The following is a 21,890-nucleotide window of genomic DNA, read 5'->3' as shown; positions in this document are numbered from 1 at the left end:
CCTGACAAGTCCGCACCATGACACTGCCAATAGAAAGTGAAAGTGAAAGTCATTCAGTCGTGTCCAACTCTTTGCGACCCTATGGACTGTACAGTCCATGGAATTCTCCAGGCCAGATTAGTGGAGTGGGTAGCCTTTCCATTCTCCAGGGGATCTTCCTAACCTAGGGATCGAACCCAGGTCTCCTGCATTGCAGGCAGATTCTTTACCAGCTGAGCCACAAGGGAAGCCCCTCGCCAACAGAGCCACTACCTAATCTGAGTGATCTGGTTAAATACTTTGAAGATGGTGGACCAGGAGAGAAAGTAATAAATAAAATAAATGTTAATGACAATGATAACATTAAAATAAACTTCTGTGGGCCGCTTTCATACACAGTCTTGAAAGGTAAACATTATAATTCCCACTTCATAAATGTCAAACATGAAGACTGAAAGAGGAAGGAACTTGCCTAAGATTAGGCTGCAGGTAAGCGGTAAAGCTGGGATTCAAACCCACTGTTCCCTGCAGAGTTGGGTGTCTTTGCACAGATCCTTTTGTGAGCTTTTCCCTTTGGATTAATATACAGATCAGAATCTCATAAATTCAAGTTTGGCTTTTACCTTTCAGAAAAACTTTGGGGAAAGAAATCCACACTATCGGTTATCTTTCTAAGGCACTGCTTTCCACCTGGGGAGACAGGAGGAATGGGTTTGCTGATTATGCTCGCCTGGGAGGATCCCTGTCTTGTACCCTGGACCTCTATCTGCAGTCAGGCAAGTTACTGGGCTTCTTAAAGTTAGAACCACTCAGAAAAAGCAGACCTTCTGTTACTGGGAAAGAACTGCAGGCAAGCACGATGTCTGAGTAGCACTCTTATCTTCACAAACTTTTAATTGAGGATATACAAACAGAAAGTGCATAAATCCTAAGACTATATAAAACCTGACTTTCCCACCAAGTCTACAGAAATCATGTAATCAGCACCCGGACCAAGAAACAGAGCTTTACCAGCACCCCAGATGCATCCCCTCCAGTCACTGCAGTCTCTTCAGCCTTGGATAACCACTGTCATTACGTCTACAGATTATCTTTGTGTATTTTTGAACATTATATAGACGGAACCATTCAGCATGTACTTTCACCCCCTTTCTGGCTTGTTTTTGAGCCACCTCATTATTTTTACTTCTGTGAGAGATACCAGAAAAAGCACCTTTAGGAAGAAAAACACTGAAGAACTTTATGTTTTAACAATCAACATTAAATAAGCCTTTTGTACCATTTTGGAGGTTTTTTGTGAGGAGGGATAAAGAGGTCTACAGAGGGGGAAAGAAGATGGGTTCTGTGTGTTCTGACTCTAAGATACTGGTGCTAATTTCTCTATTTAGTCTGTCATAATCACCATCATCTTAGAAGCTGATGTTTATTGAGCACTTGCTATGTGCCAGGTGCCTTTCTAAGTATTCCATGTGTGATAAGACATTTGGTCCTCACAATCACCCCATCTGTGAGATAGAGACTATTCATCTTACAAATGAGGAGACTATAGCTTTGCATCACTTGCCTGTGTTGATATAGCTAACAAATGAGTCAGGGTTTGAACCGAGACTTCTAACTCTTGAGTCTGTCCTCCAAGTTTCCACTATGTTGCATCTCCACTAACAGATCTTTCTTAAGAAGGTCTACCAACTGCCAGGCCTTGGCTAATAAGCTCGATGGAGTATCTGACTTGTTCCCCACAGTAATGCTAAGAAGCTGGCACACTCACACTCTCATTTAAACAGAACAGAATCGAGGCTCAGAAAAATTAAGACATTGCCTAATATGGCTGGTTGTTGACAGAGTCACAGTTTAAACCAGATGTGATTCCAATGCTCATCTCTTAATTACTAAGCTACTGTCAGCTTACTTCAAGCTCCTGTCAGTCAAGCTGGTAAGAGATATTTGAGAGATTTTTGAGACTTATTACACATTAGCTGGACTAATGCCCATGTAAGAAAAGGTTTTATTATGAGACACATATGAAACCTTTCTGAGAAATAGAACATTCATGAGTCTTAGAGTTAGAATTCAAGCTTTCTCCCTTTGCACATGAAGTAAAGGATGCCCAGGCAGGGGTGGTGTGGCTGAGGTCCCAGCAGAGCCCAGGGAGAGGCCAGCTCCCCGACTGAGAAGGCCTGGCACCTGTACCTATTGCCCCCCTCCTGTCGTCCTCTGTTAGGAAACAGGGGCACTCACATTGGCCAGACCAGGATTCTTCCCTGAAACCACCTGCTGTGTGAGTGTGGGCATGAGACGTCACCTCTCTGCACCTCATCTATTTAATACCTTCTCTGTCAGATGGAGACAGTAAAAGTACCTATATTTTAGGTAGGTTAGTAACACACGTAAAGCACTCACACGTGAGGATACCTCTAGGTAACAGCCATGAGGAGGATGAAGATGGTGTGGTGTTCACATTATGTTGACAACCATGGCACTTTTTCTACTCCTGTTAGGTTTAAGTCATAATAGAAATTCAGTGCTTCATGGAAACAAATTAACCCCACATATTAACTGAATTTTAGTTCCAGATTATCTGGTGAGGATCCAAATATAGCTTCTGAGATCATTAAAAAAAGCCTCCTGAATAAAGGCATGAATGAACAGCAATGAATTCACGGAATGAGAACAGGCAAGTGGCGATGTTACAAAGCAGTTCTAAAGAGAGGATGTGAGAAAATTATAGAATGGAAATTATGGAACTCCACAAAAGTCAATCAGTTTGAAAAGAGTCTCAAGTTAGTTCTATTTCTAATCTTCTGCTTCATAAAAAAGAAGACAAGACAGAGCACTCAGGCGGCAAAAAGGAGTGACTTTAAATTTCACTGTTTCAACATTTGCTCTGAAAACAAATTGCCGTTCGTCATTCAGGTCACACAAAAGCGGCAAATTGTTCCTCTCCCTATTTCGACATTGACCACTTACAGAAAGTCTGTCATCTGTCCACGCACTTACCTAACTGGACGTCGGTCGTGAAGCGGAGTCTGTGGATCATGCTGACTTTGAATGACTTGTAGTGGTGGCTGCTCAACATATCCTGCACTGTAGCTATGTCAATCTGCGAATCCTCCTCGAAAACCCCGTCTGCCCTTGAACCTGGGGAGGAAAAAGCAGTTTAACACATAAAGATACATGAGGCTTGGCAAATGGTGTCTGCTTTAAAATGCTTTGGGATAAATTAAAATAATATGGGCTATTTAATTTGGAAAAGAAAAGGCTGAGCGATGACTTAATAATGCCATTCCAGTAAACAGAGAATGGTAACATATTAATCACTCAACAATTAATTCCACAAACACTGCCTTGTTCTGCGGCAGCCCCTTGGCAGACCGGCAGCCATACAGAGGGCAGAAAAACTCCTGCTCACCAGAAGCTCTGTCTCCACAAGAGTAAGTCCAAGTCACAAAAACGCGGTTACTCAGATTCTTGCTTCTTTTTCTAATAATTTTCGTGATTATAAGAGTAATCCATGCTCCTTGAAGAATCCTTGTCCTTTCCAAGATTCTCAAACCGTCAGTTTATCAGCTCCGTGTCCCATGGCCCACAGCCTCCACTGGTTCAGCTACAAGCCTGCTTACACCCAGATGGCCGTGGCAGTCTCTCAGTGGCCTCCTGGCCATCAGGCTCCTCAGCAATCCAGCTCCTACAGGACTTTCCAGTTTGTCTTTCTAAAGCTTTGATCAGTTACTCACTCATCAAACGTCTAGTCAGAGCTTTGTGCACACCAAATACTCAGATACTGGGGACAAATAAGAAGACTGGAGCTCAGAAATCCTCCCTGGCTTCCCAAGGCCTCCTGAATGAAGCACACTCTTTTCAGTCAAGCAATCAAGGATGTCCAGTCTTCCTGAAACAAAAGCTTCCTACTTGGCACTTTTCACACATACCTTCTCTAAGCAATTCTCAAACTCCTCAGACTGTGTACAGTCCAGGTTTCTCTACTTCTGGGCCTTTGCTCATGTGGTACCCTTGGCCTAGAACATCCCTTCTGTCAAAACTCTGCCCAGGCTAGTCAGATTCCAGCTCTCCCTGAATTCCATAGCAGCTGGTTTATACTGGACTCTGGAGCCAGGAAGACCTGGGCTCAACTTCTGGCTCTGTCTCCAAGAGTAACGTTGGACATGTGACTATTTCTCTGAACCCTAGAATCTGCCATCCATAGAATATCAAAATGTATTGAAAGAATCTAACATACAATACACGTAATAAATAGCAGTCATGGTTATTTTTATTCTCTTGTCACAGTGGATCACGTTCAGCCTTGCACTAGAATTGTTGAGTGGTTGCTCTTAAATTGGAAGCTTTGTGAGGATAAGTGAAGTTTCTTATTCATCTCTACATCTTCTCCTGCAAGCAGGACAGGCAACTGGCATGCTCTCACTAAGTTCTGCTAAACAAATCAATAATAATGATGATAGCTATTAATAGTACGTGGAAGTTCTCAAGCATCAGGCATGGCGCCGAGTACTTCACACATGCATTCAAGTCTCAAGACAACCTGGCAGGAAGTTCCTAGAATTTTCATATCATACAGATGAAGAAGCCAAGGCTGTGGAGGCAAAGTCATACGGCCCAGGTCATACAAGCAAAGCTAAACTAACTCTTGTCACCCCCTACTACCAAGTCTGGAATGTGGTCCTCTGAATGCGCAGCTGCTGCGGGGAGGACGCACCTGTCTAGAAAAGGCCAACCAGAGTGGGGCGCCCGAGGCCTTGTGATGAGAACCCAGAGCGGGGTCCACAGGGAAACCATGAGAGAATTCCTTGGCACAGGGTTGGAGGAATGTAAAACTCTAGGTTTGGGCATAAAACTGGAAAATTCTATTATGCCTGCCAATTACACACTTTCCTTCCCACAGTTATTGTTTACAGGGCAGGCTTTTAAGTCAAAGCTGGCTTCTGATGCCTTCACATTGAACTGATTTATTAGGAATTGGATGTTCTATTTCCAAACACGACAACTCTTGCCAGCCTGGACCATCCTAGCACCTACAATGATGCACTCCACTCAGAAAGGCTGCAGCCTCACCTTTAAGCCTCAGCACTCACTGGATGCCTTGGACATGGTCCACATTTTGCCCTCTCTGCCCAAGTCATCCTTCTCCCCTTTCTGCTCCCTCCCGTTCTGTTCCTCCAGGCCTCCTCCTCATCCCTCTGATGAGCTTAGCTCAAGCGACACTCCAAGGAATCCTGAGTCTAGCTCAGCTGCTCCTGTCACTGCACCCTGCATTTCCCTTCAGGTTATTTATCACAGCTAGTAATCGCCCGTCTCTGCCATTAGACTGTAACCCCAAGAGCAGAGACAGAGTGATTGCTTTATTAAACACCGTCGCCCAGACCCTGCTAGTGCTACCACGTACAGAATAAAGCAAGAGCTCAATAGCAATCTACTGGATGAATACCAAGCACTATATCCTCAGGATCAGAGAGGTTTCATGACTTAACCAACATCACATTGCTAGGACAGACACAGTGGCACTCAACCTTTGCAAGAAGGCCCATTAGGTAACCCTGCCCCCTCTCTCTGGAAAACTTGTGATTTTGGATAGAGATGTTGGGATCATATGGTTTCCCTAGTAATATGCACATTCCAAGCCAAAAGGAGAAATTAAAGTATTGAATAGTTATTCACTTTCTCTAAATATACCTTTTACTAAAACAGAACTGCCAAGATGTGTTTATTTCTATTTTAGAACCTCCTAAATTGAGAATTTTGGAGAAACACTAAAATTCTTTCATGTTTTAAATCACTGAAAGCCATCTTTTCTGAGAAAAATGCCATTATTAGATACAACCTAGCTCAAGAACTTCTGTTTTCTTTACTAATTAGTATTTTCTAAATATTGCAGGTATTTGATTTGGAAAGAGGTAACAGCTCATTTATGCTAAAATGCCAATTATTTTTTTAAAAAACCATACTTAAGAGTTTTACATTTTATGATGTTGGATTAAAACCAATTTAAAAATTACTATAACGTGACATATAATTTTTTACTGAGCAATTTCAATGCCAGCTGCTAATAAAGCATCTTAGCTGTAAATGATAATTCAGATGCTTTTAGATAAAGTGGTGCATAAATATGGCTGGAAATTGATTTAGCTTCTTGCAGAAGCTACTGAAGAATGACATATTTTGTTTAATACACCAGCTAATGTAGTCCTAAAAGCTCAAACAAGTGCCAGTTTTCACTCCTAAATTTGCTGTGGGAGATTAATGAAAACTTTATATTTTGCTGAAATGTTAATAATGGGCAGATGAGATGATAGGATTTTAGTAGAGGTCTTAAAGCTATGGAATAACCAGCAGGGCTTGTCAATTTCCTCGTATTAATTTTGTTCAAGACGCAGACAGCTGGAGCTGGCTCAACGCACTAATGCTTCTCGCACTGACCTCCCACTCTCTGACAGTGTAAATTCACATCCCATTTGGGGGTTTAAGTCCTCTTGATACCTGGGTGAGTTCCGAGCCTGGCCCCGGCTGACAAGGGGCATGTTTACTTTTATGATCAGAAGGGTAACTGCACTGGAGAAGCGGAGAAGGAAGGAACAGTCCTGCACTCACCTCTGACACGTGCCCCTCACCCTAAAGCAGGTTTATCTGCTGGATGGGAACAGCCTCTGGTCCTGGAACTCCGGCGCCACTTCTCAAAGTAGGCTCAGGAGTGCCTGTGCTTGGAGGGGACGTGTGTGTGTGTGTACAGATCAGTCAGCCATGCAGTCTGTGACTCCTGACCCCATGCCTGCAGCATGCTGGATTGGGAAGGGACACTTTTGAGGAGAAGGCAGGGTTCCTGACCTTCAGGAGCTTACAAACTCAGTACAGAGTACCAAGAAAACACGCCAAGGCAGAGAGACGTGCCCAATGACGCACATGACAGACACGTCATCTAAAGGCACACATTTGAAGCAAACTGCTACACCAAAAGCATGTTTTTTTGTTGTTTTTTTTTTTACCAGACAGGTTCTGACTTTGCATGTACACCTTTACTGTCTGGATCCTTCTGGAAAGGGGTGAGCCCAACCACACATGAAAGATGTCTGGCACTGTACCATATGCATATTAAAAGATACTACTGTACAATCAACTTCACATTTCAAAACCACTTCTGTTAAGAGGAGACATTTTTATCTACTCAAAGTAAAAAAAATAGAACCCAAATATGTTAAAAGTAAACATTAAAAAACCACTCCCCAAACTGTTAATTTAATTGAAATATAACCCTTTGGTATTTTGCTAAATTAGCAATTAAAAAGGTCACAAGCAATTAAATGAAACAAAAGCCACACTGTGTTCATCTACATTAATGCTGAACTGGGTCTCCTCATGAATGACAAGATAAATTGTAATGGTGCCTTCAAAGACTTCACAATGCATTTTGTCAAAGTCGGGAGTGTTCACGTCTCTATGTGCCATGGATTACCATAATGTATCGTGTCAAAACGCTCGAGCTGCAATAACTCAAAGATGTATTGTGATAGATCAAATTTTGGGGTGGGGCCTAAAAGTGACTTGAGCACCGGAGCTCAAATGGACTGCCAACAGGCTCTGGAAGGATGACAGAGAGCACTTTCAGGATACAGAAAGCACTGAGGGACAAGCGGAAAATCCGAGAGAGGAAGGAGCTGAGGTGCCTGGAGTAAGGAATCAGCAAAGAGGAAGCGAGGAGCAGCACTTGTCTCAAAGGCAAAACCAGGCCCGGGAAGAAGGGGCAAAAGGAAGGGAGAGAAAGAGGTAAAGAAGCAGCAAGGAGGCAGAGAGCACGAGGGCTAAGGAGTGGCCTTGGGGCTCGGAATCACCGGAAAGAACCTGGAACACTGTGCTCAGAGACACAGACTCAAACCCGAACTCTGACTCTGAGGGTCCGGAGTGGGTCAGAAGCGTGCCCGAGGCCCCACTGCTGGGAAGAGGCAGAGCAGGACAGATCTATCAGACCCCGCCCCTGCTGCCCCTCCCGAGGCACCACGCTCCTGCGGGCAGGAGCAAGGAAGGGACGGTGTGGGTAACTGTCACCTCAGTCAGCTCAGGACCCCAGGCATGGTGAAGGAAGTGGGGGGGTGGGGTGGGTCTATAACCTCAATACTATTTTCATAATAATGACAGTAAGACATGATTTGCCCTTTTACATCTATTGTCTTGCAAGTGCACAAAGTAATAAGAAGTTCATTGATAACATTTCTGATTCCACATCGCTACCAACCTTAAAGTAACTACCACTTGAGTTTTGGTAGAGTAACAAAAATTCATATGCACCCTTATTGAAAAGGCTACTGAAATGCTCTTTTCCAACAATGGATCTCTGTTAGCCAAATTTTCTGTGAATAATTCAACCAAAACAATGTACTGTAGCAGACTGAATGCAAAAGTAGGTATGAAAATCCTGGTGCCTTCTAAGCCAAACATTATAGCAATTTGCAAAAATAGAAAACAGTTGCCCATTGGCTCAGAGGATTAGTCAATAACTTATCTTCCTGATAGTACAAAAATAAACGCTTTTCAGAGAAAGAAAAAAAAAAAAACCCAAACCAAAACAGTGCTGCTCTTATCATTACATTTTTATAAGAAAACATTTTTATTTTAAAAAATTTTAATAAACACGTTACTTATGTTAACACGTAATGTTAACACATACCATTGTTTTTAATGAATTCATAAATATTTTAAAATCTTTCAGTTTTTAATTCCTAATAAAGAGATATAACCCAATAAACAAGAGCTCTTTGGGGTCTCAATAATTTTTAAGTGTATAAAGAGGTCCTGAGACCAAAAAGTTTGGGAACTGCTGCCTGTATTGGTTCTTACGCCACGTCTTCATTGTCCCTGGACACCCACTGGACAACCATGATGGGAAACAAAAGTGCAAGTACAGCTCTGCGCCTGTTACATACCTGACAACAACCACACACAGAAAGCCAGTCACACACCGTCAGAGTAACAGGCTTCCTGCCAGGTGTCAGACCAAGGCTAATTCCAACTAATATTGTTTAAGAAGTGTTTTCATATACTACATGATTTCACTGGAGCTGAGGGAGAAACTTAAGAGGCAGTACACACATAACTTTCTTTCAGACAAATGAGCATTGATGATTAAATTACAGCTCAGATGAACTTGATGTACGCCTCCAGCAGATGTCTTATGTTCTTGGACACAAACTACATGGAACATCAAACTTTGCTTTATGATTCAGTGAGTCTCAGGTCAAGTCTACAAGGCCTACGTCTAAAAGGCCTCATCTAGTTAGAAGTTAAAGCAACTTCTGTCTTTCAGCTTCAAAAAGATCCACGTCAACTTTAGAGCTCAACCAAAGTTCAGTGGCCTTTGCTACGTCCTTATTTGTGGGCTTCCCTGGTGGTTCAGATGGTAAGGAATCTATCTGCAATGTGGGAGACCTGGGTTTGATCCCTTGGTCAGGAAGATCCCCTGGAGAAGGGGATGGCAACCTACTCCAGTATTCTTGCCTGGAGAATTCCATGGACAGAAGTGTCTGGTGGGCTACAGTCTATGCGGTAACAGACAGCTGGACATGATTGAGCGTCTAAGCAGCAGAGTAGTTCATATGTACACTCTCTGTAGCATGATGGCCCTGGTGACCCTTCCTCCCAAATAGTCACCCAGCACTAGCCATGCGCCAGAAGCTATACTAGTGCTTTGGGAACACTGGAGGATGGCAGCAGTGTTTGCACTTGGCTGGTGCAAAGAGTCTACGGAGGGGAATCGTGGAAAATAAAATGGTGAGGGTGGAGGGGGAAAAGTTTTCAAAGACAGGCGCTATGATCTCAGGACCTGACATGCAGTAAAATACTGTTGTGCAAGTGAGTGAAGACTAAACAAACTACCTTCTGCCTCATTCTATCCTGTACCCTTATTGCTGCTCCCCAGATAGAACAATGCCGGCTTCAGCCAAACTGGATTTTGTTCCAGTTATACCATCTGGCCAGAATGTCCTTTCCACTCTAAAATTTATAAACTTAGAGGTCTAATCCACATGGAGTTTTTTCCTGATCTTTTCCCTGAAATCCTGTCACCCTTTGCTGAGGCTTTCATGATAAGTATCTTACATGATAAGTATCTGGACTCCCTTTCTGGACTATGGGCTCCCTGAGGGCAAGAACATTCCATCCTACAGAGCGCAGAGTAGATGCTCAATAAATGCTGTTGGTGGCTTGAATGCGGTTGACGCCACACGTTAACCATAACAGTATCTGAGTTGTACACCATCCCTTGTGTTTTACCTCGGTTGCTAGAACCTGACACATCAATCCTACTTTCCATTCAGACAGCCTCACCAGACAGGGACCCTGCCTCATCAACAACTCCAATGGCAACGAACATTTACTGAGTGCTTACCACACGGCAGACACTACGCTCAGCACTTACATCATCTCACTTCATTTTCTCAATGCTTCTTTAAGTTGGCTAATAGTCTCCTCCTTGCACAAGTGAGAAAAATAAGGCTCAGAAAGTCATGCTGCTGGTAGAGTCATACAACTAACACCAGCTGGAGTTAGGACAGGAACCCAGGCCTAACTGCAAACTGTGCCCTTAACCACCACATAACCCCTTGGGTAAAAAATGATCCTTAGGTGGACTGGGAATGTACAAGTTCATGGGCCATAACAGTATCTAAGGAGAATACAACCATGCCTGGCTTTGCCAGAACAATCAGGGATAAAACCTAACTCTCTCTCCTCTGGTAAGACTCAAAGTAGTGCGCGAGTGAGTCATGGAGAAAAACTCTCCTTTAGCATTCTATATCCATCACATTTTTTTCCCAAAGTCCTTTTAAGTCCCCAAAGACTCATAAGCCCCAAACTTCTCTTCTATTAAACACTTCCCTTTGGCTACTAGTCATTTTTGCTGGTCTCTAAAAAATAATCAATAGGTGATATACTGTAACACACACATGCACAGTCCCACGCCCCGTGCAGTAATCTCTTCAAAGCCTCCAGGATCATACAGTAGGATATAGCCTTCACTGAATTTGCCATGCTACAACCAGGTAGGGATCTGTGCTGTCACTGCCTAATTGATTAAGCTCTTGGAGTCAGAGCCTTTCCACAGGGAGATTTCAGACCCTTGATAAATCAGGATAATCTTGTTTTATGAGGTGATCAGAAGGAAACGATTTCAGGTTTGTAGAATTCCTAAAAAGAGCAGATCATGGAGGTAGGGGAAGGTTTAAGCTCTGCATTCACGCTCCTGTCTGGCCCCCAGTCTCATCTTTCAGCACACTCTCCCCTGCTCATTTCATTCCACTCCACTCAAATATACCATCTCAAGCACGCCAAGCTCTTTCTCAAGACTTTTGGACAAGTAGTCCCTTGGCTTCTGGAACATTCTCCATACTCATGGTCTGAATAACTCCTTTTCATTCTTCCTCAAGGAAGCTTTATGGCCTACGCTCACCAGCTCCAGAGCCCTCCTATATAGTCTCATACCCTTCACAGCACTCAGAGCAGCTGGGAACTCCATGACGTGGAGGCTGTGTATCCTCTCTACTATCCCAGGACAGTGACTGGCCCAGAGGAGGGGCCATCCATGTCTGGAGGATGAATGAGCAAATATTATGTCCAGAGTGAGGGCTATACAGGATCAATCATGACCATGCATGGGTCTGAACCACTCGCTCATTACAGGTCTGCCTGGAAGTCAGGTTGGTGACCGGATTCCCCTTACTTCCTCTTCCTCTATTGTGTCTGTCCCTGTTCAAAACACAGGAAAAGTAATGGAGTCTTCTAAAGAGCCTGGGCATTTTGGACAATTTACATGACAAAATGTCTTAAGAACTGTAACAACTGATCAACACTGAGGCATCTCTCTCTCTGACTCCAGAGTCAGAATGAGGGCACGCACGCTGGAAGAACCCTACCTCCCATCAGGGGAGTCACTGCAGAAATGTCACCTGCTGCATCACCTGACCATCAGGCAGGGTCTGCAGGGCAGCTTCCAGGGCCAAGAGCCCACCAGAGGGACACAAATCTCTGTGCCCTCACTTAGAGCCCATACGGGGTTTGCGGCTCGTCAAACATGTTTCCTCACTGCTCTAATGTACCAGTGTATCGCTTAATGAAAGTTCTTAATTGTAATTCAATTAATTACATACACAGAGTCCCCAATTACATTTTCCAATAAGACATTGGCTGTGGTACAGGTCTAAATGCACTTAACCAATTTTAATATATTAAGACCAATTTCCCTTGAATACTAATTACTACCTAATGATAAAATGAAAAGGGTGGGGGGGGGACTTTCAGCAAAGAGGGGGGAAGTGAAAATGCAATTTATGTGGAATTTCTCAGCCCAAAGAGCACAAGGCAGACACTCACTGCTGAAGAAGTCGGTGTGGACAGGGCACACTCTTGTTTCCAGTTCAGATCAGCACTGTGTTTTGCCCTAGGGATCACTCACCCTCGGTGCTGGCAGCTGCCCAAAGGGGCCCACAGGAAGTCTAAGAATCTAGAGGGAGAAGAGGAATGACAGGGAGGTAAAAGGCCACCACTCACAAATGCAGGCTAGCAGGGTGTCTGGACACACAAACACAGCAAGTGGCCAGGACTCGTGTTGGGCACTGCACTTTACCACATGCGTTTAATGCACACAGTTTCCTTTAATCCTTAAAACAGCTCTACAGGGAAGGGATTCCCACTGGGTTTTACAGATAGGGAAATGGAGCTCAGAGGAGGGCTTGCCCAAGGACACGCTGGGGCTCCAAACCTCCTGCCTTTCCCCATCCCCTACGACACACTGCCAACCAGCTCAAGGCAACCGACAGCAAGAGGCGGAGACACAGGTATTCTGGCCTCGGGGATACCGTGTCTGTTTCATTTAAATTCTGTTAGTGTGTGGCAAGCAGGGAGCTATTATCCAATATCTACTTGAAAAAATTCTTACCCATACAGAAAACTCCTTACAGGGAACACGTTTCCCCCCACCAGAGGCAGACATGTAACCGGCTTTCAGCAGTAATTCAACCTAAAATATGTACCACGAACACCACAGGTCATTACCATTTGTAAATAAGAGTTTATTTGCAGGATCACATTTTTTTTTTCTCTCCTGCTTTTGAGGACTGCTGTTGTGGTATAATAAAAGAGGCTTAAAGCCCTGGTACTTAAGTCACATGATAGAAATTGGAGAGATGAGTCATTTGTAACCGAAGAAGGCAAACCCTCCAGAAGCCAAGGAGAACCCCGAGGGAGTCTCCAGGGCTGGCACAGAGCACGCATGGGAGGAGGGATTGGCCCGCTAAGAATAAGCACCAAGAAGAGGAGATGGAAACACACCAGTGTAAGCAGTCATTCACTGTCTACAGTTGGTTTTTTTATTGAGTAATATTGATGGGAGTTGGTGATGCCAGTGGTAAAGAACCTGCCTGCCGGTGCAGGAGACATGAGATGTGGGTTCGATCCCTGGGTCAGGAAGATTCCCTGGAGGAGGGCATGGCAATCCACTCTAGGATTCTTGCCTGGGAAATCCAATGAACATAGGAGCCTGGCTAGCTACAGTCCATGGGGTTGCAAAGAATCGGACATGACTGAGCGTCTGAGCACATTGATGGGGGCGGGGGGGGAGGGAAAATCCCAAGCACTTAAAGATGATGAAACTCTCATATCTAAAGATGCTCACCCAAAACCCAAGTTCCTTTTAAATGTCATCACACACTTGTACCTTGGAGCCCCAGGAAGCAGCCTGGTGATGCTGGGGTCTCAAAAGGCTCCCTTCCCTCCTGAGAAATGAATCACATCTGGCCATGGGCACTGAGATGTAGGGGGAACTCAAATCCAGTCCTTGCCCCTTGGGTGGGGGTGAGTGGTCACAGTCCAGTGTGGGAGTAGGGAAATCCATCTAGTGGAATCAGTGATCAGACAGCAGTAAGGAAAAGGACTCTACCAGAGCCCACGGAATGGCGGCCAGGTGGTCTGCGGAGGCTTTGAGAAGGAGGTGCCTTCTTTCCTGGGTCTTCAAGGGGAAACTGAGGAGGTGAAAAAGGACTCCCACAAACTGAGACCCCGAGACACATTCCTCTGCCACAGTCCAGCTATCTGAGGGTCTACCCACCTCGAGGTAAAGCTCTTCCTCAGTGCAACCTTAAATTAAGGAGACTTCATTAAGGCACTGAAATAAGGGAAGGTCTCCTTGAAAAGAAAAGGAGAGCAAAGGAGATTTAAACAGGTATTTAAAGAATTTTCTTTCTATGCAACTTCTTTAAGGACTAGACTTAGTGGACAGAAGACACATTTTTCTAGGTCCCCTAATTATTATTCATGTGACCATGAGCAAATTACCTTCTTAAAGCCTTAGTTTCTTCTTCTGTAACATAAAGATGATGACTGTGTGTGCCTAGTTGCTCAGTTGTGCCCAACACTGTGCAAATCCATGGACTGCAGCCCACCAGGCTCCTCTGTCCATTGGATTTTTCAGGCAAGAATGCTGGAGTGAGTGGCCATTTCCTCCTCCAGGGGATCTTCCTGACTCGGATCGAACCTGCATGGGCAGGCAGATTCTTTATACACTGAACTACCTGGGAAGCCCAAAGATGATGACCACACCAGCCTAAGAATAACAGCACCTCTATCTCATTTAATCCTTACAACAACCTTGTGAAATGGACCGAGCCACTTCCATCTACACAGGAAGCAGAGGCTCAGAGAGGTGACCTGATTTGTCTGATGTAAGAGATGGCAGTGTCCAGCTAAGGTCTGCCTCATTCTAAACACCATGCTTAAGCACTACGCTGAACTGCCATGTGGGCAGACCAGCGAGCGATAAAACAGGGAAGACACAGTGTCTGGCGCTTTGTGGTACTCCAGAAAACCGGTTCAATTTCAGGTCTATTTTAGCCCTGATGATGGGAACTTTCCAAGTTTCTCTCTTAAAGCTGTGGAAACAATAAGTAAGTATACGTGGCATCTTTCTTCTGAGGCTCTGGATGGGCTTCCCATGTACCATCAATGTGTAAGGTGGCTGGCAACATTTGGTAGAAAAGGAAACTGAGGTTCAGTCTGGTGCCAGGATTTATATAGGCACTTGGACAAGAATGGAAATCTTCTAATGTTACATCCTCTCTATAATGTACTCAGGCTTCCTTCTGGTCTGATTCCAGCTTCGAGCAGACAGTTGGCTGAAGGATGCAGTAGATTATCAGACTAGAATCCAAACTGGAAAGCTCAAGGACTTTGGCTTGTCACTTTCTTACTTAGGCCAAGATCCAAGCACAAATGCTGCCTCTCAGTCCCGAGGCAGAAACTCTTGTCATGTGAGCTTCATTTGCAAACTTCTCTCTTATAGTACATAAAGACGATTGTCATCATCCTTCTTAGGACTGAAAATTTAGGTTGCTGTATCAACAATCTCAGGGTAGGCTTTAGAATCAGACAGTTGACTTAGAATTCTGGTTCATCATTTAGTGACTAGCTAACACTGGACAAGTCACAACCCCTCTCTACAATCAGAAAAGCATCTTGAAAGGTGGTTGTGACAATTATATATGAGGGAGCAAAATGTATAGCATAAGGTCTTACAGTAGAAGGTCTGAATAATTTAAAAAAATCTTTTGATGTAATTGGTATAAAAAGCCATGCCCTGTCCCTCCACGGAAGAAAATCTGAAAGGCTTATTCCTGCTCTTACAGCAGTCTTCTCAATCAAATGCTTTTTCTCTAGGTGTACCTCTTCTGGGACACCAAAGCACAGGTGCCGGAAAGCACCCCGCTTCTAAGCTCTCTGGTCCCGTGACACAGACTTCCGCACTTGCCCTGGCCCCCACTCTCCTTTTCCCCTCCATTCTGCATCACTCCCTCCCCCCGCCACACACCTCCTTGAGAGCCCCGAGCGCCCCATGCCTCATCTGCTTTATGAGCCAAGGAATGCTGCTCCTCTGTTATTTATTAATTACAGTTAATATTTATTGAGTGTTTTATTATGTCCCAGGCACCATTCTAAGAGCTTTATGAATCCGCCCATCAACCTTATGAGGGTAAATTAACTACCTAAGAGAGGTTAAGTAAGTTGTCCAAGGTCACACAGCCAGTTAGTGGCAAGGCCAGAATGTGAACTGAGGGTCTGGCTTGACAGCGTATCCCCTTAAACACTGCACAACAGATACTTATAATTTAGCTTACTTCTAAAATAGCTTTAAGGATAGCAAGCCTATCCTGATCAAATACAGTGACAAAAGTGAAAAAAATTTTATTTTTGAAACATTTTTCTTTGTCTCAGTATAACTTAATAGGTAGCTAGTGGGGAACAATATGCTTTTCTGATTGAATTTTCTATTTAAAATTAAAGAAAAATCTTTTCTCTAAAAAAGAATAAATAGTTTTTATAGTTTACTTCCATCTTACAGAGACTAGTTATAATATTCTATTGATTCCAAACCACTGATCCCTGGCACATTCTGTATGTGCTGGGACGGTCTTCTTTCACTAACAAAGTGATTTTGACTCTACGGTAAGCAGTGAGAGGACCCTGCAGACCCTTTAAGATGGGGGTGCTGAGGCTAACAGAGGTCACACAACTTAATTAAGACTACGCCTGGAAGTGGAAGTAGAGTAAGAACAAGAGACTAGATTTCAAAACTTTACCCATCAATCCTTACAGCTTTTCTTTCCCAGTAGAGGAAAGTTGCACCTTATCCTCAAAGAAAAAAACCCCAAAACCCCAAACCACATCTAATTTGGAATCACAGCATACTGTGGAATACTATACAGCAATTAGAAAGAGGTAAATTTATATATGGAACAATATATGGATTGATGCAACATATGCAGTATTCTCTATGTGACTTATTGTTAAAATGATAAAAGAAAAATGTAGAACACTGATGACAGTTTGCTACCATTTGTTGCTAAAAGGGGGAAATACGTGTGCGACCCCATGGATTATACAGTTTATGGAATTCTCCAGGCCAGAATACTGGAGTGCATAGCCTTTCCCTTCTCCAAGGGATCTTCCTAAGCCAGGGATCAAACCCAAGTCTCCCACACTGCAGGCAGATTCTTTACCAGCTAAGCCACAAAGGAAGCCCAAGAATACTGGAGTGGGTAGCCTATCCCTTCTCCAGGGGATCTTCCCAACCCAGGGATTGAACTGGGGGCTCCTGCATTGCAGGTGGATTCTTTACCAGCTAAGCCATCAGGGATCCCAAATGTGTGTGTGTGTGTATATATATATATATGTCTTTATGTGGGTGTATTCATGCACATATATAAAATATGTTTGCATATGCTTAGATGATCCCTGGAAAGATACCAAAGACACTGGGAACAACTATTGTCTCCCGGAGAGGAATTAGGGGAGAGAAGGGAGGCTCAAAATTTTCATTATACTTTGTTACCTGAAAATTTTTTGCATATCTAAGTGTTATATATCCAAAGTCTATACCAATATTCTAACAAATAAACTTTTATCTTATTCAAATAACAAGAAGTCAACAATCTGAGACAGAATCCACTACAGAGTTCCAACGTGCAGCGCAAGGCCCGTATGGGTGATGAGTGAATATTAGGTGAATTAATAAAGGTCAATCTGGTATGGATCAGGTATACCCTCAACGACTTGACAGTGTAGTGGGAGAGACAGACATCAATCATTCATGTGGAAAAATAGATAATTATAAACAGAAATATATGCCATGAAGAAAAAGTAGTATGCTCTATGATGGAATATAGCTGGGGACCCAAGTGAGGGATGGATGGGGTTGAGGCAATGAGGGAACAGGGAGACAACAGGTGGCCTCTATCAAGGTGACATTTAAACTGAGAAGAAGGATAAGAAAGTCAACCAGAGTAGAGGAAAGAAGGAACTGCCTGTGGGAAAGCCCTGAACGAAGCAGGAATGAGGGAGAGCTGGCTGCTGAGATCAGTTTCCACATGCTGCTCCTTTAAGTCAACTGGGGTACAGAAGAGAGGAATGGCCAAAATTCACAAATCTGAAACTCTAAAGAGAAGGCAAGAAATTAACTCAATTTTAAAGAGGCTTTCTACACAGCACTAGGAACCACCCTACGCTGCCTCCAGCCAAGAGTATGAAAATGGTCAGAATTTTCTAAAACCTGATGACTGACCAGTGATATTGACAGGGCCAGTTGCTTTATATACAAAATAGCCTTTGCCACAGAAAAGGCCTCACATTTCCAAGCGTTTCCAGGACTGTTCCTAATTTAGGAAGACAACAGTTTAACAGATTAAATATTAATCACAGAGGGCCAAGCAGGATGCAGACTCTTTACCAAAAAGCATGAAATCAATCATTTCACCCTGGGATTACACTTCTGGCATGAAGGCTGAGGTCTGCTTTGGAAAACAGTCACTTCAAATCTGCCTAGGGAGGCCAGACCACTGAGCGTTCCCAGACACGGGACTAGTGAGCATGTGGCAACGGACAAAAGCAGACACGGAGCGAGGAGGCCAACGTACTGTTCTCGCGGACCAGGCAGAACTCCCAGGCGCTCTGGCTCTCCAAGGTGCTCTCCAGGTCCACGGCGACGTTGGGCTCGCTCTGCTTCTCCAGGCGGTACTGAGGGCCTGGAAGATCAAAGGGGCAGGAGGAGGGGAGGAGGCTGAAACAGTGAACTGAACATTGAGAAAACACCACACGCCAGTGAAAAGCTAATAACGCATTAGGAAAACACTGATGTCTGCTTGGGGTCTTAGCTATCCAAGGTGGAAGAGTATGAGTTTTTTTCCCCACACGGTTTCACATACTTGTCTGTTCTATTATCGGGTCTACTTTTGTGCAGTTCTCCCCTAAACGAGATGAGAGGTAAAAGGCTTTTGAGTCGGACTGACTTGGAACCACCATTGCAGCTACAATGGTTTCCCAGATAGGAGCAGGTACCCTTCCCTCCCTGAATCTCTGTTCCCTGATGTGTAATGTGGGAACACATACCTTGAAGGGTTATTGTGAAGATTAGAGATGACACAGGAAAAATACTTAGTAATGTACCTGCCTCATAGGAGGCACTCCTACAACATTATAATTATCATATGATAATGAATAATCAATAACAAGCAGAAATAAAGTATGCTTAGAACTCAAATATGATGACAACCCAAAAATGCAGAAAAATTTTTAAAAAGCAGATAGGGTTAAAAAATAAAGTCTAGGTTTGGGGGTTATAGTGACAGGATAGTAGCTGCTGATTCATGTTTTTGTTGAAATATTTATGAAAACACAAGAGGCACAGGTTCAGTAATACTGAAGGCCAGGAATATTAGCTACCCTTCATCTCAAGGGGGTTCTGAAAGATCTTAAAACACTGGGGCATTTTATACATTTATTCATGTATTTCTTTGACAAGCCAAATGACAACCTTGTTCTTCTCAGATAACACCTAACGATCCAATGATTGGATTCAAAAGACTGCTCCTGTTGTTGTTAATGGGTATTGAAAAGATTAGAGGTGTAAGAACCTGTCTGATTATTTTGACTATGAAAGGCATGTTTGGTCAGACAGGAGGTGGGAGAGATCTGAGGAAGCGCCAGAGGCCTTGTGGGGCTCCCAGGCGGAACAGGTATTTTTGGATATGTTTCTCAGCTGTCGTCATCTTGTCGATTATTCACATCCGACACCTCTCCTTCATCAGTCTTGGAGGCATTTCACTCATCTCAAGTCATTCCTCTCCCACGGTCTAAGTTCATCCGCAGCACTGCAGTTGGAGTTCAGTTTCATGGTATATTTGATCTTTTCTCTAACTGGTATTTCACTAGCATTTCTGCTGATTTTCAGAATTCTTACATAGGTTCAGTCATTTTTTACACTGCTTAGAGGTTTTAAGCCTGCCCTAAGTTAACAATGCTCAAGACACATACAGCTATTTAAGGACATGCATGCTCAGAAGTCTATATAGTTCTTATAAATTCTAGTACACTGTATTCTGGTCAAGAATGCATTGCAGTTCAACATTCTACACAGTTTAATTTCAATTCCAAAAACATGAAGCGAATAAAGGTATGGAAATACAGATAATTCTCAGTTTCCGTGAGCCACCACCTGGCAGTGCCAACGTCTGTCAATTACCAAGCCTGCCTGCTGCTGTCACCGGATGCTTTCACACTCACTGGTGGGAAGTAGTCACTGCAAGTCACACCCAGATGAGCTTGAAGGAAACTTAGCTGTTGAGAGAGTCCTAAGATCCCTCTCCCCTGCCCCCTCACCTGCCACTGTCCCCTCCCTAACACCCCTCTTTCACAGCCCTGGGCAGCTTCGGCCTATTAGAGAGAGGAGAGCCACCCCTAGACTTGGGGAGCTGCTTTCTAAAATACTGGCCTGTTAATTTCGCACACCCCTGGTATCTCCCAGCAACACAGTGCATACGCACTGACATTCGCTCCTATGAATTTACAGTGAAATGTGGGTATAAAGTTTAGCTGTAATAACTCATTTTTTTAATGACAGTCAAATGTGGGAATAACCCAGATCTAACAACTGGTGGTTCAGATGATAAAGAATCTGCCTGCAACGCAGGAGACCCGGGTTCGATCCCTGGGTCGGGAAGATCCCCTGGAGAAGGAAATGGCAACCGATTCCAGTAGTCTTGCCAGAACTCCATGGACAGAAGAGCCAGATGGGCTACAGTCCATGGAGTCTCAAAGAGTTGGACACAACTGAGCAACTCTGAGACTCCAACAGGGAGGCTGGCTAAACAAAATATTGTGAAATACCATGAAGATATTAAAAGGGATGTTGCAAAAGTATTTGATTTTATCAAACATGTTTATAATATGCTAGTTTATGAAAAATTATAACACAACATGTGTAAGATGGTTTTAATGGTGAAAAATATATGCAAAGTAATGGGGGGTGTACTGGAAGGTTACTTCCAAAAGGTGAACAGTGACTACACTGGAGGGTGCAATAATGACTGTTTTTATTTTTCCTTAGTGGTTTCCTGTATTTTTCGAATTTCCTGTAACAACTTAAATAAAAGCCATTTTTATTTATCATTTTATAAACATTATATATACTTGTAAGTCCTCCAGTTTCTTACTATGCCATTTTTCTGAGGATACTGTAACTACCAAACACTGTGGCATCTCCAAAAGGTCTTTCATTTGTGATACTTTAATCGAAACTAGATATTATCTGTTTATTTAGATCAATGCTTTCATCTTCAGTAACCCTGTAACCTGGCATGGTCACTCTGAGCACAGCATATAGGGTTTTGGGTGTCCAGAGCTTTCTGCCTACCTGACAAGTAGATAGTAAGCAAGCCACCCCCTTCCTGATTCTGGGAGCCAAGGCCTGGCAGCTTCAGGGTGTATTTCAGGCTGGTCTCCATTATACACTTGTTCCTTTTGGTCTCTGTGGCTGCCTGGGAAACATGGATGAGGGAAACCAGGGGAGGCAGGGAGTACTAGGAAGGGTCCCTTACTGCTAAACACAGGTCCCTGCATCACTCTCTAAGCCATAAATGCCATCATTGCATATTTACTTCCTTGTTTCTTGAGTTCTGTAGATTTTTCTACAAAAATAATTTGTTTCCTAAAAGTTGCTGGAGGACTTTCTCCTTGAGCCTAGTATCATGATGATTCTAGATTGCCGCACGGCCATTATATACCAAGCACTCTGCATATGTTACCTTACTAAATCCTCACAGCAACTCTGAGAGGCAGATATTACTACCCTTATTTGACAGACTGGGACCCTGAAGCGAGGGATCAATGCAACCAGTCTAAGATCACATGGGTAGGAAGCAGGATGGGGGAATGAAACCAAGGGTCTTTGGCACTAAAGCCTATGTATTTTTGAAGCTTTCTTCCTTTAACAAACTATAAATGACTGACCTATATTAAAAAAAAAAACCCACAGTTTATACCTTAAGTATATATTTTTGGTAGCTCTGTGGATTCATTTGGGTTCTAAATTATTT

At 43.5% G+C, this 21,890-nt stretch overlaps 1 protein-coding gene across 10 annotated transcripts in view; it reads right to left on the bottom strand.

The window, feature by feature from the left end:
- Positions 1-21,890, bottom strand: part of MAPKAP1 (MAPK associated protein 1) — a 228,102-nt gene that overhangs the window by 38,478 nt on the left and 167,734 nt on the right. For 9 of the 10 annotated variants that reach the window (XM_043916842.1, XM_043916845.1, XM_043916844.1 and 6 more), the window contains 2 exons: positions 18,435-18,542; positions 2,977-3,117 (listed from right to left, as the gene is read on the bottom strand). In XM_043916842.1, coding sequence (XP_043772777.1) covers positions 2,977-3,117; positions 18,435-18,542 — 249 coding nt within the window. The remainder of the gene's footprint in view (positions 1-2,976; positions 3,118-18,434; positions 18,543-21,890) is intronic. The other variant, XM_043916847.1, reaches the window with a different exon arrangement.

Source organism: Cervus elaphus, chromosome 11 (assembly GCF_910594005.1).
Source record: "Cervus elaphus chromosome 11, mCerEla1.1, whole genome shotgun sequence".
NCBI classification, from domain to species: Eukaryota; Metazoa; Chordata; class Mammalia; order Artiodactyla; family Cervidae; genus Cervus; species Cervus elaphus.
The sequence above is the reverse complement of the archived record's forward strand: the minus strand, read 5'-3'. Positions and strand labels throughout refer to the sequence as shown.